Source organism: Prunus avium, chromosome 7, assembly GCF_965620075.1.
Source record: "Prunus avium chromosome 7, drPruAviu1.hap1.1, whole genome shotgun sequence".
Classification (NCBI taxonomy): Eukaryota; Viridiplantae; Streptophyta; class Magnoliopsida; order Rosales; family Rosaceae; genus Prunus; species Prunus avium.
The window spans coordinates 38,376,348-38,392,689 of NC_142290.1; the positions used below are offsets into that span (position 1 = coordinate 38,376,348).

At 36.9% G+C, this 16,342-nt stretch overlaps 3 protein-coding genes across 4 annotated transcripts; all 3 read left to right on the forward strand.

Moving 5' to 3' along the window:
* The first annotated feature begins 1,727 nt into the window (after positions 1-1,727).
* Positions 1,728-5,655, forward strand: LOC110752583 (uncharacterized). Its single transcript, XM_021953264.2, has 9 exons — positions 1,728-2,027; positions 2,136-2,332; positions 3,399-3,580; positions 3,697-3,981; positions 4,061-4,119; positions 4,213-4,249; positions 4,368-4,439; positions 4,664-4,988; positions 5,088-5,655. Exons 1-9 carry the CDS (start codon positions 1,913-1,915, stop codon positions 5,460-5,462), a joined length of 1,647 nt encoding a protein of 548 aa, XP_021808956.1. The 5' UTR covers positions 1,728-1,912; the 3' UTR covers positions 5,463-5,655.
* A 249-nt stretch (positions 5,656-5,904) lies between these two features.
* LOC110752584 (S-adenosyl-L-methionine-dependent methyltransferases superfamily protein) lies at positions 5,905-12,076 on the forward strand. 2 transcript variants are annotated; one of them, XM_021953266.2, is made up of 8 exons: positions 5,905-6,306; positions 6,408-6,514; positions 6,633-6,855; positions 7,011-7,204; positions 7,305-7,416; positions 9,052-9,156; positions 9,859-9,993; positions 11,610-12,076. In XM_021953266.2, exons 1-7 carry the CDS (start codon positions 6,118-6,120, stop codon positions 9,985-9,987), a joined length of 1,059 nt encoding a protein of 352 aa, XP_021808958.1. In that variant the 5' UTR covers positions 5,905-6,117; the 3' UTR covers positions 9,988-9,993; positions 11,610-12,076. The 2 variants fall into 2 exon arrangements, with proteins under 2 accessions (XP_021808958.1, XP_021808957.1); XM_021953265.2 differs by lacking the exon at positions 11,610-12,076 and having other exon boundaries at positions 9,859-10,176.
* On the forward strand, positions 9,924-15,042 carry LOC110752585 (PLATZ transcription factor family protein). The gene is made up of 5 exons (XM_021953269.2): positions 9,924-9,993; positions 13,549-13,589; positions 13,688-13,933; positions 14,044-14,184; positions 14,458-15,042. The coding sequence occupies exons 2-5, from the start codon at positions 13,587-13,589 to the stop codon at positions 14,839-14,841; spliced, it is 774 nt and encodes a 257-aa protein (XP_021808961.1). The 5' UTR covers positions 9,924-9,993; positions 13,549-13,586; the 3' UTR covers positions 14,842-15,042.
* Positions 15,043-16,342: the final 1,300 nt, after the last annotated feature.

The following is a 16,342-nucleotide window of genomic DNA, read 5'->3' on the forward strand; positions in this document are numbered from 1 at the left end:
TTACTTGATGATTTCTAGGAAAGAAAGAAGGAAAGACGTGTGGCGATATTGCACACCTCACACTCAGTTTGCATGTCATTTACACAAAAACCCACAAATTTGAACGAATTATCTTTTTATTGTTGACACCAAATTTATTTCTATATGCACATAAAGGGAAGACGTTTCGCCCAACATTTACTTATAAATTACTCAAAAACCTAATGATCATATATTTCCATAGCTCTTGGAAATTACTAATTGAAGTTCAAAGTGGCATCCATAAAATTTAGAGGCTTTTCATCTCATAAGCACATGTTGACGCAACATGCCATCCCATGCAAGCTATATTTGGCCGATGACAACAAAGAAAGGCACGGTCCCAATTCAGCATTGGTCTAAGCCTTTCATTTCGTGACCACAATTCATTCATCTTTTATGCAACATATAATTGTGAAAGGGTCCATAATTCATCATTTTGTTTCTTTCTTCTGGACGAATTCTTTCTTCTTAGTTCTACCACAAATCAAATTAAAGCATCCTTTTCCAATCACGGGTTTGTTTTTCTTTTATTCGTAATTTTTTCGATGATTTATGGCTCGTTTGGAAGGATTCCAATATGTTTGATGAATAAAATAAAGTTGAAGTTATTATTTATACCAAAATAAAGAAAATAAAAAATTGATATGCTTAACACTGTCAAGTTTAATGGCAACTATACCCCTCTGGCAACTAACCTAATGCAACAAAATGAGATGCTTCCTTGTTATTCCAACGAATTAGAGGAGTAAATTCCAGTGGAAAAGCCAAGAGACTTGTCATGTCCTCTAATTTCAATAATTTCTTAATTACGTACACCACAATATAAAATGAACAGTAATAATATCTCATTCATATTCCCCACACGGCTTTACTCTTTTGCTTCTTTTCTAAGCAAAATACCAAAACAATTGACCCAAAAAAAAGAAGCAAAATATCAAAAGTTACTGTTATTTCGAGCAAGCCATTGCCCACCTACCTACTTTAGCAGTAATATTAACATGATATTTTTAGCTACAAATTACAATCAAATCATATATTTTTCCATAATTTATACAACTATACCAAAGAATGTTTAAAATCCAATTATGCATCAGATGTTTTTTTTTCCTTTTCCAGATATTAAGCAAAAAGAAAAAAGAAAAAAAATCTTAAAGAAAAGCATATTACCAATTATTTTTTGTTTTTGAAAAAATAATATTGTAAATATCATGTCTGTCATATCATTCTTTATTCCCACCAAGAAAAGCACACCAAAATTAAAAAAGAAAAAACCAACAACCTTCTTCTACACAAAAGAAAAGCATCGAAAGGTTGCTTGGCGAAAATAAATTAAAATCGCGAAAGAGAATCGGAAAATATAAGAAGGGTATTTTCGTCATGACGAAAATACCGACAGAGACCAACAGGAGTTGGTCCAAGTGGAAGGGGCTTGGATCCTTTAAATAAGAGGTCCTGGGTTCGATCACAGGCGCTTGCGAATAGAGCAGACTTTGTTGGGAGAGGTCCCCGCTTTGCGCCCGACAGTACCTCGAGGGTTAGTCCCCGCAATCGCGCGGGGTATACCTTGGTTTTCACCCAAAAAAAAAAATACCGACAGAGGATATCTGGAAAATATAAGAAGGGCCCTTGAGTGCCCGTCGCTTTCCAAACCGTAATAATCGAAAACCAAAGATATTAGCTGATATATATTATATAGTAAATTACAATCTGTCTCTCACTCTGTCTGTCTCTCACTCTCTCTCTCTCTCTCTCTCTCTCACACACACACTCTGAATTAACCAAACAGACGCTTTTAACAATTATACGCGGCTTTCCTCTGGTTCTGGTTTGGGATAGGCCTTCTGGATATTTTTCTTAGTCTGCAACCCAGAAACAGAAACCGCAACCCAAAATGTTATGTTTTAGATCAAACCCACCAAAAAAATTCCTTCTTTTTCTTTCCCTTGCCCTCTTCATTGCTTTAACTTCAGGACGCTCTCACATTTCGCACACTTTTCGAACAACGGGTACTGTATAATTTTTTTGCTTTTATTTGCCTAGAAAATGGTTATTTTGTGTTATTCAAGAAAATGGGTTATTGTTGATGTTTTTTTTTTCTTTTCTGGTTGGTGCAGGTGTAAGAGTAGGTGGTGAGAGTGAGTATGAGTATGGTGGAGCGGTGACATGGGACTCAAGGAGGTCTCTTGCAGAAAGAACTGTCCAAAACTCGTCTTTCATATTGGCTAAGGAGAGAACATACAGGAAGGACCCTCTTGATGGGTTCAAGAAATACACTGGTGGTTGGAATATCAGCAATGAGCATTACTGGGCTGTGAGTTCTCTCAACCCTTGATTAATTTTCATATCCTGGCTGTTTTCTTTGTGCTTGTTATGATTTGGGTTTCTCTGAGTTTATGAATATAATCATGTTGTTTGGGCTGTCTTGCTACTTGGATGGACTGTTAAATGGTCCTTAAGAGTTAAGACCACAATTGGATAAAGAGAAGCTTACGCACTAGAATTGGAATATAAAATTCATCTGACATACCACAAAGTAAAGCAGCACCCAGAAAGAAAAATTTGGACTTGCTAAGCACATGCCATTCTATGTCAGATGGGATATAGATTTCTGGAGTTGAATAGTCCACTGCTGCACCCAAGCTCATCTTTTTCCCTTTGAGAATCAATTGAAGAACCAAACCCCCCTTTCACCCAACTATGAATTCTAGCTTATTTTTCTTCAAATTAATTAACCTTTCAGTACGATCACAAAGCAAAGAAATTATACCTGCTACGAACCAATAGGGGAGATGGAAGGATCTTTTTTTCTTTTGATATTTATAATAAGTTGTTGGCCATGGAAGCCACTTTGAGTGCAGTGCCGTCATGGATGGGCAGCCCCCTCTGTTTTTTTTTTGGGACAATTCTCTAGTAAAAATTTAAGGGGGCAAGATGATTCATTTTGAAAATCAGGAATCAAAATTATTTATTGGTTCAGGTTCAATGGGTATCAGTTTATTATACTCTTTGATGGATTATGCTGTTTGATAATCAACAACGAGTTGTTATTGGGTTTTGGTTATCTGTATGCGGTTCTGCAATTTTGCTGCTTTCCTTAATGACATTGTGGTTGTTCAAAACTAATTTTGATCTCTAATGTCTTTCCCTGATGCATTTTGCAGAAAGAACAGTTCTTTCTGCTTATAAATGCAGGCCTTGAACTCTGCCAAGAATGTTATTCATGAATTAATAAATTATTTTTGTATTTTGATGATGTCATTTATTTTCTTTGTTTCTCAAATCCTGTGTTTTTCTTTTTGAGATTGTTTGGAGATTGGAATGCATGTTTAATGTCTCTGAACGAATATATTTACATTGATTACTAATGTATGATGTAGTCTGTTGGTTTCACTGCGGCTCCCTTCTTTGTCATTGCTGCCGTCTGGTTCGTGATTTTTGGGCTAAGCTTGTCCCTTATCTGTCTCTGTTACTGCTGTTGTCCAAGAGAGCCTTATGGTTATTCTAGAACAGCCTATGCTCTCTCTCTCATCTTCCTTATTTTGTTCACCCTTGGAGCAATGTAAGTCTCTCTCTCTCTCTACACACACACACACACATTTGATTCAAATGGACAAGTACTGCCTACAATTTTTGTGAACTGATGACATCCTTTAATGTTTGTCTGGTCCATTCTAGTGTTGGATGCATTGTTCTGTACACTGGTCAGGGAAAGTTCCACAGCAGTACAACAAAAACACTAGTTTATGTTGTGGGTCGGGCAGATACAACTGTTGAAAACCTCAGGAATTTGTCAGGTTATCTTGGTGCAGCTAAAAGGATTGGAGTTGATGCTATATTTCTGCCAGCAGATGTTCAAAGTAACATTGACAATGTTTTAACGAAGATCAACTCTGCTGCCAATACACTTTCTGATAAAACTAAAAAGAATTCTAAGAGTATACAAGATGGATTGGATGGCCTGTAAGTAGGTTCTGGAAGCTCTGGGGAACTTCTGCTCTCAATGCGTTGTATAACATTTATCTCTTTCTATGTTTTGCAGGAGACTGGAACTCATTATTGTTGCTGCTGTTATGCTCTTTTTGGCCTTTCTTGGATTTTGTAAGTCTTTTGTTTTCTTTTGATTAGAGGCAGGGATTTTCAAGATTTGACTATTAACATTATATCTTCTTTTGTTTTGACTACTTGTTGCAGTATTTTCCATTCTCGGTATGCAAGCCCTTGTGTACTTGTAAGTGAAATATAGCTTGAACTATTTCCTTTTTACTTTTTAAGAGAGATCTCAAATATTGGAAGCAGTTGTGTCTTGGTGCTCAAAAATTTGTTCACAAACACTTAATTTGGTGCAGCTTGGTTGTTGTCGGGTGGATTCTTGTTGCGGGCACTTTCATTTTATGTGGTGTATTTCTCCTTCTCCATAAGTAAGTACTGTGTGGTTATGTTCACTTCATATTACTTTCTTAGTCGCACACTTATATTGAATCTTCAAGTCAGCCTTCAGTGTGACATTTAGATGCATCTTAGCTATCTCATAAGAACAAATATATGATATGAGTGTCATTCCGTCTAAACTTATGACTGTTCTGCTGCATTTGCTTTGTTCGTCTGTTTTCTGATTGTCTAACTTCTTGTCCTATTTGCATAGTGTGGTTGCAGATGCATGTGTTTCCATGGATGAGTGGGTCCAGAACCCCACAGCCCACACTGCATTAGATGATATACTCCCGTGTGTGGACAATGCTACTGCTCAAGAGACCTCTTCGCGCACCAAGGAAACAACCTACCAACTCGCTACTGTGGTTAACCGTGTCATCACCAATGTCTCAAATAAGAATTATCCACCCGGCTCGGGGCCTTTATATTTTAATCAGTCTGGCCCACCGTTACCTGTTCTTTGCAATCCATTCAATTCTGATCGCACTGATAGACGGTGCAGCCCTGGTGAAGCAACGCTGCAAAATGCCACAGAGGTAATATTAATGGCTCATCTAAAATTGACCTACATGTTGCCATCACCTTTCTTGAAGTTTGGAAACAAGGACTAAGACTTAGGTTTTTGTTTCAAGCAGGTATGGAAGAAGTATGTTTGTGAGGTTTCCTCGGCCGGCATTTGTACTACACCTGGCCGGTTGACTCCAAACTTTTACAGCCAAATGGAAGCTGCAGTAAATGTGAGTTATGGTCTGTATCGTTATGGTCCATTCTTGGTTGATCTGCAAGACTGCACGTTTGTTAGGGATGCGTTTACAAACGTGAGTAACCGGAATTGCCCTGGTCTGAGAAAGCACAGTGGCTGGATCTACATTGGGTTGGTAATGGTATCTGCAGCGGTGATGTTGTCATTGATCTTCTGGGTAATCTATGCAAGGGAGCGAAGGCATCGAGTATACACTAAACAGTTTACGGCTAGAACTGCAGGGGATTTCCAAGACAAGGGTGCTTAAACTTAGACATATGTTTTCGTCCAACCATGCACATGGAGTGAGTTTAGCCTAAGGTCTTTTGTACATTGTGGTAGTTAATCTCTAGGTTTGATTATTATGCAGTACTCAGTTGTGTTTGCTCAGAACTCAGTTAGTCAAAGTAGTAATATTTCGGAGATATCATCATCGTTATCGTCCATTTTTGTGCTTTTAATAGTTGATCTTTAAGCCTGATACCGTGCCTCTTTCTTTACAAATCTTTTCTATACAATACAGATCAAAATGTAAACCAGAGTAGCAGTTGTGTGTCCTCAACTGCAAATTGCAAAAGGACCAATTGGTAATTATATATAACATGGACAAAAGACCTTGGGGTCAATTCGCAAATATGAAAAATTGATAATGTCGTTTCTTCGTCAGCTGAAAGCAATTGACCTTTTTTTTAGTTTTTTGGTTTTTGGCTGAGACTCAGAGTGAAAGGGTTGAATTGAATCATACTCTGTACGTTATGACGAAGAGTCATTTTTGAGTTTGAGGAGCACATTTGAAGTCGGTCAAGTCCATACACTCACAACAACTAACACGTACCTCTCTGTCTCTATATCTTCTTACCTCTACCTCCGTCATTTCAAAACAAGACGAAGAAGAAGAAGCAGAGAAAAGAATCAAATCTTCCATGGCGACGGCTCCCTCGTCTCTCCACCCTCTCCACCAAGATTTTCTATGCCCAAAATACCCTCGCCTTTATCACAATTCCCAATTCAGAACTCCTCGTCTCCGACGACGCCCCACTGGCACCGCCCGCCCGCCTTCCCGCTTTCCCTCTTTCGCCATTCGTGCAAGCTCAGTTGTTACTTTACCGCCTGTACTGCACTGCCTTATCTTTTCCCTGCACTCTAATTTCTGCTATATGTTTTAATAAAAAATTTCATTTTAATATGAAAAGTTCAAATTTTTAATGTTTAGGAATGGAAGTCGAGCACTGAGGAAAGTGAAAGCTCGGGTGTTGAGCTGTTAGCATGCCCAGTATGCTATGAACCGCTCATACGGAAAGGCCCTCCTGGTTTTAACCTGTGAGAAGTTTAATGATCCATCCCATTGAATATTATATAGCTTAAAGGCAAAGTCTTTCTTTTTTTTTCTACTTAAATTTGCAGTTGTAGAAGTTTAATATTGTCTTGTGATTTGTAGGCAAGCAATATACAGGTCGGCTTTCAAGTGTAAGAAATGCGACAAGTCGTATTCAAGCAAAGACATTTACTTGGATCTTACTGTTATTGCTGGGTTGAAGGAGTACGTTGAAGTCAAACCAGCTGGGACTGAGTTATTCAGAAGCCCTCTTGTTTCCTTCTTGTATGAAAGAGGCTGGCGCCAGAATTTTAACCGCAGTGGCTTCCCAGGTCTTGATGAAGAGGTATGTGTATAATGCATGTACTTTCTGGCTTGCTTGCTCAACTTGGTCTGCACAACATGCATGCCAATTTGGGTTTTGTTTACTTACCCACTACAGCTTTTTATGCATACAACTATAAGTGTATTAGCTACATGGTGTTTTTATATGCTACGCAGTTTAAAATGGCTCAGGATTACTTCAAATCCGCTGAAGGTGGTGTTCTGCTGGATGTAAGCTGTGGGAGTGGTTTGTTTTCCAGAAAGTTTGCCAAATCCGGGACCTATTCTGGAGTTGTCGCGCTTGATTTTTCTGAGAATATGCTTCGCCAGTGTTATGATTTTCTTAAAAAAGACCCTACTCTTTTAGCTACGTAAGTTTGCCTGCTCTTCTGAATAATGTTTATGGTCTTTAATGTCAAATGACATGTCTATCCTAAATTCCTAATGTACACATCATTGGAATAAATGCAGTAATCTTGCTCTTGTGAGGGCAGATGTTTCTAGGCTTCCATTCCCTTCAGGTTCAGTCGGTGCTGTCCATGCCGGCGCGGCATTGCATTGCTGGCCCTCTCCTTCCAATGCTGTAAGTTTCATTTCCTCCGTTTTTCTCCTTCAAGTTGCTTGGCGCCTAGGATCTTATGTTTAGTCAGAGTTACCCGACTTGGATGATTTAAGAATCAACATGATTATGGATGGAAACTAACAGAGTCTTCAATTTCTAAATCCTACCTCACTTGTTTTTCATTAACTTTGCCTTTCCTGGGTGCATCCCTATTCCCCAAAATAATTTTGTTATGTGCGTCAAACAAATCTGTTGGCTAGCTTTGCCTTTTATGGTATCGGAGATGCTAGTAGTGACTAGTGAGTAAACTCAGAGGATGAACTGCATATTGTATTACACATGTCACCTGCTATGATGATAACTTACGAAAAAGTCATGGTGAAAGTGCCTTGTTATATCAACTGGGTGTATCTGAAAGCATATGGAGAATTAAGTTTTGAACAATTTGAAACTGCCTTGACTGGTAATTAGGAATATGAGATGAAATGCGGAATGGTGAGCAAAACTTATAGCTTTTTAAGGCAAGCTGAATAAACACCATTGCCATTTTACCCATGGCTCCTTACGAGAGACCACAAGAAATAGGCATCTTCCATGCCAATGTTTGTGAGAAATAAATGGGTGATATCCTTTGAGAACTACAGGAAGTTAGAAAATTGGAAATTACTCTACTTATAACCTTGAGAATTTTCTTCTTTTCTTTCATGCAATTACTCACGTCTGACTCTTCAACTTGGGTTTGGACACCTCAAGAGCATATTCCAATTTTTAATTTTATTACAAAACCCTTGGTGGCCAATGGTAGGTAGGTAATTTCTTGGAGTGTTTCTGTTTGGGACTGGGGACTAAACCTTTCAGGAGATTAGTTGAGTGTCCTTACAGAATCAAGAACCTTGTCAACAAGGAAGAGAGAGGGCTGCTAGTGATTAATGAACCTAGCAATCATAGTTATACTATAAGTGGGGTCAATTGGAATCAGAAATCAGCAACCTTTTAGGTAAAAGAGTTCTAAGTACAACCTTTCTATTGATGCATAAGCTATAGTAACATGAACGCTCATGGATAGCCCATGAGGTAGTTACAGAGTTGGTTCCTGTGGAATATACTGCAATTTATAAAAGAAATAACTCCACAAATGCTGGTGTGCTGGTCTGTGGCTCCTACTTTAGATATATCTTTCTTAGTGAAATTTTTCGAAGGAATTAGCTCTCAGGTGGTTTGCCGTTAGCAGGTAGATATATTAATCCCCTCTCTGGTGGACATTACTCCCGAAAAAAAAAAAAAAGGCCATCCCTTGAGTATACATGACCCCAAAAAAAAAAGTTGTTCTTACCTTCCTGTACCCCCTCCCATCCCTGGAATAATTGAAGAGAGTTATCTCCAGTCACCAACATTGGCATATGAGTCTTGTCTTAAGGTGACGGAAGGCAGAAGAGGGAAAGTAGCTCTATTTACAATTACAAAAAAAGAATTCAGCCACAGCCTTTTCCACAGTTACAGAAGAGAAGCCTTTGCGCTTTGAATTCTATTTGCATCTGAACTTCATGAACTGTCGAATCTTGTTATATTTTCAGTTTTACTGTAGACATGTGTGTGGATGCAACAAAGTTGCTTTTAACTAATGCATTTCCAACTCATTTCTCATATAATTCTCAGATTGCTGAAATAAGTCGTATATTACGAAGTGGTGGCATCTTTGTCGGAACCACTTTCCTGCGGTATACTTCATCTACTCCCTGGATATTGAGGCCTCTCAGAGAGGTAACACTTCTTACTTATTCAAAAAGTTAACAAATGTGATCAATGATAGATGTGATTCCTCCTTGGTGGATTAATAATTTCAACCATGGTTTGTTTTCTTAAATGAAAATAAACAACTTTGTATTCATCTCTGAGTGGATATATGTGTGTACGCTTACTTTGCAAATGTTGATTTACTCTGAGGAGCTCTTATATGAAGCATTTATCCAAACTAGGAGTTGGTTTGTCTGAGAACTTTTTATTTCAATTTTTGAATTTCCCATTAAGTAGATGTCAACCAACTTATCTCTGATTTATAGTACTCATGTATTGAAACACTAAAACTTATTATGTTATGAAGTTATAGTTGTTCTATAGGGTTCAGACCTGTCAATTGTCCTGCTCACACTAATGTTATTATGATACTTGTTTATCTGTATATGCTAGTGATAGAATGTATGTTCAAAAGAACGATTGTGTAACATCCACGTTCATTTTCGTATTCTACATAAATTGCACATGAATGAAGTAAAGTGATCCAAACAGTTGAATTTTCGTTAGTCCGGACTCATTAGCTGTAGCTAGCTAGGATCTGTTTAAGGGTGGCTCCCCATCGAAACTGTTTTTACAGTCGTTGGGACATGGGTTTTATTAAAAATATGTGACTGACTTGGTTATAAACTTTAATAAGTATTGATTTTAAGTTGTAAATTTATGCGGCAGAGGGCTCTGCAGAACTATAGCTATTTAACGGAAGAAGAGATTGAGGACTTGTGTACATCATCTGGTCTCATCAACTACTCGAGCAAAGTTCAGCAATCTTTCATCATGTTTTCTGCTCAGAAACCTTGAGACTAGGTTTGAGCCATTTGAATATAATTTCTCCGTACATGGATTTATCATATTTCTTGTTGATTTGTTGTATAGTGTATTTATATAATTGTATAGACGTTTAAAATGAAGAATACAGAACCTGAAAAGGTGGATAATCTGGGGAAGATGTAAAGTATTGATTATTAATAAGAAGTAGTATTTATTAACTGTATAAAGAATGATAGTAGTGCTTAACATTATCAGGGACTCTATTAGTGGTTACTGATTAGTATTGACAGATTAACGGCCATTTCAATCTTCATTAGGCGAAGTTGATTATGGCATAAAAGGTAGATATATCACATGACATAAGAAGAACAAAGAAAATATGCGTGAACAAGAATAGGAAGAAGAGGAAGAGGAGGACTGCTGTTTTTAGATAATCAAAAGGTTTGTGTTGATGACAAGGTTTCAGCTAAGAATTTGAATCTTGTGAGCACGATGGGAAACTAGAACTACTACATGAAGGTTTAGGTGTTGGCTTGGAGTCACATGATCTTGACTCTAGAGCATAGTTAGTCTTTAATCTTTGGAAAAAAGGTTCCCCATGTGACCTAAACTTTAAAATTGAGGGCTAATAAAGAAAGAAACCCCTTTTTGACAAAGCAAAATGGAACCAACTCAGACCACACAGAGGCCTGTGGCCACAGCAGGAAGATCCCCTCGTGCGGCTCATCCGCTGACCCAGCCCTCCCCCTATTTCTTCTTCTAACCACATCATCATCTCTGTAGAATCTGTTCACTTCTGGATCTTTGACCGTTGACCAACACTCCACACAACTTGAAGCCTTGACTTGAATGATAAAAGGAGTAAATGGTCAGTCCCAAGACACACTTAAGCTTCTCGTTTTGGACATTGCCAGTTTGTTTGAAAGCCAGGCCGTTGGATCCCTTGCACGTGAGCTTCTTGCCTACTATAATACCTTTCTGCTTTTCATGGCACGTGGGGTTGGCCATCCTCTTTCTCTTCTCTGATTCTATTTGTTCTGTGAGCTTAATTTCTTTCTTGCTTTTAGTTTGGCTCCAGGGATAGTTGCTAGTTATGTCGTTTCATCAAGTATACACGTGCACAGTATATTTCATTTCATGGTAGACATATGTGAAACTTTTATCATGATTCTGTTTTATTTTAGCAGTTTCTATAAATAAATAAATAAAACTACTTTTAGATTATTCTTTGAAATTAATCTTCAAAAAGTTTTGCTCATCACATTGGTAGTGAACCAACAGTTAACATACCTTCAATGCTTTCTTAAGAAGAGGGGAAAAGAAAACACAAAAAGACAAACTCAAACCGCCTCAAAATGTTTTTCTTTTATCTTTTTATAAAAATGGAAAAGATAAAATATTTGATAATATCTTCACAAAATGTTTATAAGTTTGCTTAGGTCTAGCTCCAAGAGCTGAAATCTCTAAGAAGATTAATTTAGATGTATGTAAGGGCTTTGCTATCTGTAATCTTCTAGGCATGCATTGACAACCGTTGATTAATATGATAAAAATGTATGATAGCATTAATCATGAGTTCTTGACAACCGTCGGTTGTAATATGATAAAAGATTTGTGATGTGGAATGCTCTGATGAACAACAATCTTACAAGGTGGAAGCTCGAAATTGAATGGTAGACCTGAAGGAAGGGTATAAATGGAATGATACAAGACTCTTTGGCATTGCAAACCCCAAGGTAACTCTTGGTTGGAGCTTAGAGGCACAATAAGCAAGGTCTTCCTCAAAATTAGCACACTGGAGCCTCTAATTAATTAGGTCATTAGTTTCCCTAACTAGTGCTCAATGAGTTGTGCTTGTCTGTCAAATGTTTGTTGCGAAACCACATTATTGTTAAAGCAGGAGTTGTGATTAGTGGATTAGTGGAGTGGTTGATTGATTGTTGACATGTTTTATTCCCTAAAAACCGGGTTTTTTCCTTTCTTTCTTTCTTGTACATGTCTTTGTTTTGACTCTGTTAGTAGATTAGGCATGCTGCCATGGTTGTATTGTATTGGCCAGATGCAAGGCATTCTAAACCAACACCATTATGGCCTTAGTTGGCAGGACATCCTTTACCAATTGCCTTTCTCTGTTTATTTCCTAAGACTTAAACTGCTACTTCAACCTTGTTACCACATGAGTCACATGAGTCACAGTTGAGGTATCAAAAAAAACCCCAATGAATGGACAGCTTCAAGTTTTTGTTTTTGTTTTTGTTTTTGGAATACTAATATTCCCAAACCCAGATTTTAATCTTTCAAGTTTCATTAAATTTGTCTCTCTCATTTTCTGAGCAATTTAATAGGGCCTTGGAAGAAGAAGAAGAATAAACAAAGCACCTTGACATACTCAGTACACCTAAACAATAAGGAGATACTATATAATATGTTTGAAAGTATACTAGCCAGCCAGGACCCTTGAGGTGCTCTTCCCTGGTCTCAAAAATGAAACAATCAGACGGTCAGATTTGCAGGTATACATCCTAGATGTGCATCCATAGATTGCAAGATTAAGCTCTACTTATTCTTACTGATCTGGTGCTCTTGCACCAAATTCTTTTAAGTTAATGTATCTGATAGATTCTCTTAAACCAGTTGGAGCTTTTAAAATTTCAATTTTTTGTGACAAGACATAGTTGATAGGTATTACTAATTGCCTTTGGGTATTTTTAATGCAGCTCAGCACCCTTCTTCTTGACCATGTTTTTTTTTTTTTTTAATGAGAAAAAAGTTTAGGGGGAGATTGGCTACTCTCAATCTCTACCATGCTTTCATTGTTGCTGTATATGCTCTAATTACTTAGCTTTGAAGTGATGGAAATTATACGAATGACATCAAAAGCATCAGTCAAGAAAAAGGGACGCAGAGGAATACAATATACATTTAGAAAGAAAATCTACATTTTTTATGAATGAGGAAAAAAAGAAGATTAAGTTAGCCGACTTATTGGGATATGCATCTTTAAGTTGGATCTAACTTAAGCTTTTTTGTAATTATTTTGAATGACAACTAAGTGGAACGCAAGAATGGACCAATTGAACTATTATCAAGCTGGTGTTATCTATCTATGTAAATATCTGTCATCTTTTTGTTCTGTTTCTCATTTCAAAGTCTACAACAAGTGGCTGGTTCCTTCCATCCAACTGATTTCACCAATTCTAAGAGATGAGAATCAATGAAAGAAAAGGTATAAAAAAAACACTTTGAAAATAAAATTTTTGAGGCAGAGAGGCAGCTCCTTCAAGAAGAGCTTGGTTAGTTTAGCATTAGAGCTCTTCAGCCAAGGAGATGAGCAAGAATAGTTTATAGGGGTTTTAGAGAATGGGAGACACGGAAACAGCGCCCACGTTCCCCTCATATCTTACTTCCTTTATTTAATGCTCTCTCTCTCTCTCTCTCTCATGTTACAAGCCTCCTATTGACAAAATGTTGTGTACCTCCCCAAGGAATAAATATATACCCCTTTCCTCTCTTGTGAAGCTCCATAAATACTCTTATCTCCATCCCTAAGTCTCTCTCTCTCTTCTGCTTACACCACTGTCTTGATAACAGCTCAAGGAGGGCTCTCTCTTTCAAGTGTTTATGTGATCATGGTTTGTCTCTGTCCACTCTCTGTCTCTCTATGGCATAATTCTTCTTGTCTTTTTGGTTCATATATATAATCACTGAACAAATTTTGTTGCTTTAATAGGGAATTCAGAAGCCTGCATGGTTGGAAGCCCTCTATACTCAGAAGTTCTTTGCCGGTTGCTCCTATCATGAAACCGCTAAAAAGAATGAAAAGAATATCTGCTGCTTGGATTGTTGCATCAGTATATGCCCCCATTGTCTGCCATCCCATCGTTTTCATAGGCTCCTTCAAATTCGCCGTTACGTATACCATGATGTTGTCCGATTGGAAGATCTTCAAAAGCTCATAGACTGTTCTAATGTTCAGGTTGGTGCCCTATAATCATCAGAGCCAGGTTAATTAACCATCTCCATCAGTTTGTATGTAATATATTACTGTACAGTTTTTGACAATTTAAGTCTTTGATTCTTGTTTAGGCATATACAATCAATAGTGCCAAAGTGGTGTTCATCAAGAAAAGACCTCAGAACAGGCAATTCAAGGGTTCTGGAAACAACTGCACTTCCTGTGACAGAAGTCTTCAAGAACCTTATATCCATTGCTCTCTCGGATGCAAGGTAATCAACTTGACTTACTTTTGAGTGGTGGCTTTGTTCCATTCCATGCATGCAGCTGAATTACTAATAGGTTTTTAATTATCCATGATCATGATCAGTAATGAAAATATCCCAATATGATTGATTGCATTTCTATTATTTTATGGAACAACGGCACCATAATATCACTGAATTCTACTAGTTCATATGCTTACTTAAGAGAGAGATATAGAGGCATATATGAAAGGCTTTAACTAAAACTGAACAATATTTGGAATGATGAATGTTAATCAGGTGGACTATCTCCTTAAATTGAACAAGGACCTCTCTCCTTACCTAAAGAAATGCAACTCTCTTCAACTCAGTCCTGAGTTCTTGGTTCCTCTTTCTGATACCGGAGACGAGGAGATGACGAGTGATCAGACCAACCCTCATTCCACAATTGTGGACTGCGATGACCCGATGAGCTCATCATCATCCGGGTCATCAGGGTCCGAGAACATGAGCATGAGCATGAACATGGGATACAGACATCATGAGATTGTCCGGAAGAAGAGAAGTGGACTGAATTATGCTTCATTGTGCGGAAGATCAGCTCATAAAGTTTCAGACGAGGACATGGCCTCGAGCATGATCAGTAGAAGAAAACGCATTCCTCATAGATCTCCTCTGTGTTAGCAAAAAAAAGAAAAGGGAAAGAAGAAAAAAACCACAAAACTTAAACTTACTATTTTGTCACTACAGTTTTCAATTTAATTGACTGAACTGAACCATTCAAATGCTTTGATTAATTAATTCATTACTTTAGCTCTCTCTGTCTCTCTCGAATTTGAAGTTTAATTTTGTTAATTAATCACTTGGTCGGGGTGTTTTGTCTTAATGTGATCACGTGGTTCCCAGTTCCAAGTTATATTGTTTTGTACATTTTTTATATAATTTTTTATATAACTCTTTTAACTCATACTATATTTATATTGAGGGATCCCTCAAATAAAGATACTATTTAGGATACATTATGATTTTTTTTTCAATGATCCAAACAATCTATTTTTTAAGTCTATATTCATAGATCATCCTTGCAAAAAATTAGATAAATCGGAAACCGTTTCGACATCCAATTGTGTCCTACAAAATCAATGAACACAATTATTCAAATGATAATGGATTGAAGTGATTTTTTATAGAGATGATCTTTGAATACATATCTACAAAATAGATGGTTTGAATTAGTGAAATATAATACAAAGTAAAATTAGTGAAATATAATACAAAGTGGGTCTTATAAGATGTCCCTCAAATATAATCAAATATATATATTGCCTGATTACTAATATCATCATTGATTCGAGTACTCGTGAATTTGATGGAGCTCTTCTTCTTCTTGTGATCATATTCAATGTCTTTTTAAGCTGGTTCGCATGTTCATCTTATATGTTAATGGTACAACTCCTCTTATAATAAATATGTCTACAATTAAGTATATACTTAAACAATTTTTTATTTATTTACGGGTAATGTTAATTACAAACCGAAAGGGACTTCCTTTGACTTTGACTGCAAAATGACACAAAATATGTGTTTGTGTGCGTGTCTGTGTGTGTGTGTGAGAGAGAGAGAGAGAGAGAAAAAAAAAAGTTTAATTAATTTTGACCAGTCAAACCTTCTAGGCTTAGCAGTGATAACAACTTGGTTAAACCTTGGCATTACTATCTGTAACAGAGCTTAGTCAAAACCTAGTCATACAATATTTTGTACCACTATTGTACTATATCAATTTTTTAAACTAATCTTGCAATTAAATAGATACATTACTTAATGATAAAAATAAATAATTCACCTAAATTGTTATTAAAATATTTTGATAATAAAGCCTTAATATCTAATATTATATTATTTATATAAATAATATAATATTAACTATGAGTTTTTTACACTTTCTACTTGGGGTTCTTTTTCTATTTTTTTGCCGTCTTATTTTATTAAGTTTTTTGGTTTGTATGAGTGATGTATGGTTTTGGATTGATTTGAACCCGTGTTCTTACACTCGTTTAGGCCCTACATATATTAGGCCTTATTAATGTTTAGCCCAAAAAGTATGGGCAAGGCTCATGGAAAAGGCTCTTGTGATTTTTGTCAGCAAAGCCGAAAACAACTTGAGCTATCAATGATTCAATATAAA

Bases quoted from the DNA above. Each gene is read 5' to 3' on its own strand.
- LOC110752585 (XM_021953269.2), top strand. The intron at 13,934-14,043 runs GTTGGTGCCCTA...ATTCTTGTTTAG, and splicing joins TAGACTGTTCTAATGTTCAG to GCATATACAATCAATAGTGC. The intron at 14,185-14,457 runs GTAATCAACTTG...AATGTTAATCAG, and splicing joins ATTGCTCTCTCGGATGCAAG to GTGGACTATCTCCTTAAATT.
- LOC110752583 (XM_021953264.2), top strand. From the start codon at position 1,913: ATGTTATGTTTTAGATCAAACCCACCAAAAAAATTCCTTCTTTTTCTT. The intron at 3,982-4,060 runs GTAAGTAGGTTC...TATGTTTTGCAG, and splicing joins CAAGATGGATTGGATGGCCT to GAGACTGGAACTCATTATTG. The intron at 4,120-4,212 runs GTAAGTCTTTTG...TACTTGTTGCAG, and splicing joins TTTGGCCTTTCTTGGATTTT to TATTTTCCATTCTCGGTATG.
- LOC110752584 (XM_021953266.2), top strand. From the start codon at position 6,118: ATGGCGACGGCTCCCTCGTCTCTCCACCCTCTCCACCAAGATTTTCTA. The intron at 6,307-6,407 runs GTACTGCACTGC...TTTAATGTTTAG, and splicing joins CAGTTGTTACTTTACCGCCT to GAATGGAAGTCGAGCACTGA. The intron at 6,856-7,010 runs GTATGTGTATAA...TATGCTACGCAG, and splicing joins TCCCAGGTCTTGATGAAGAG to TTTAAAATGGCTCAGGATTA.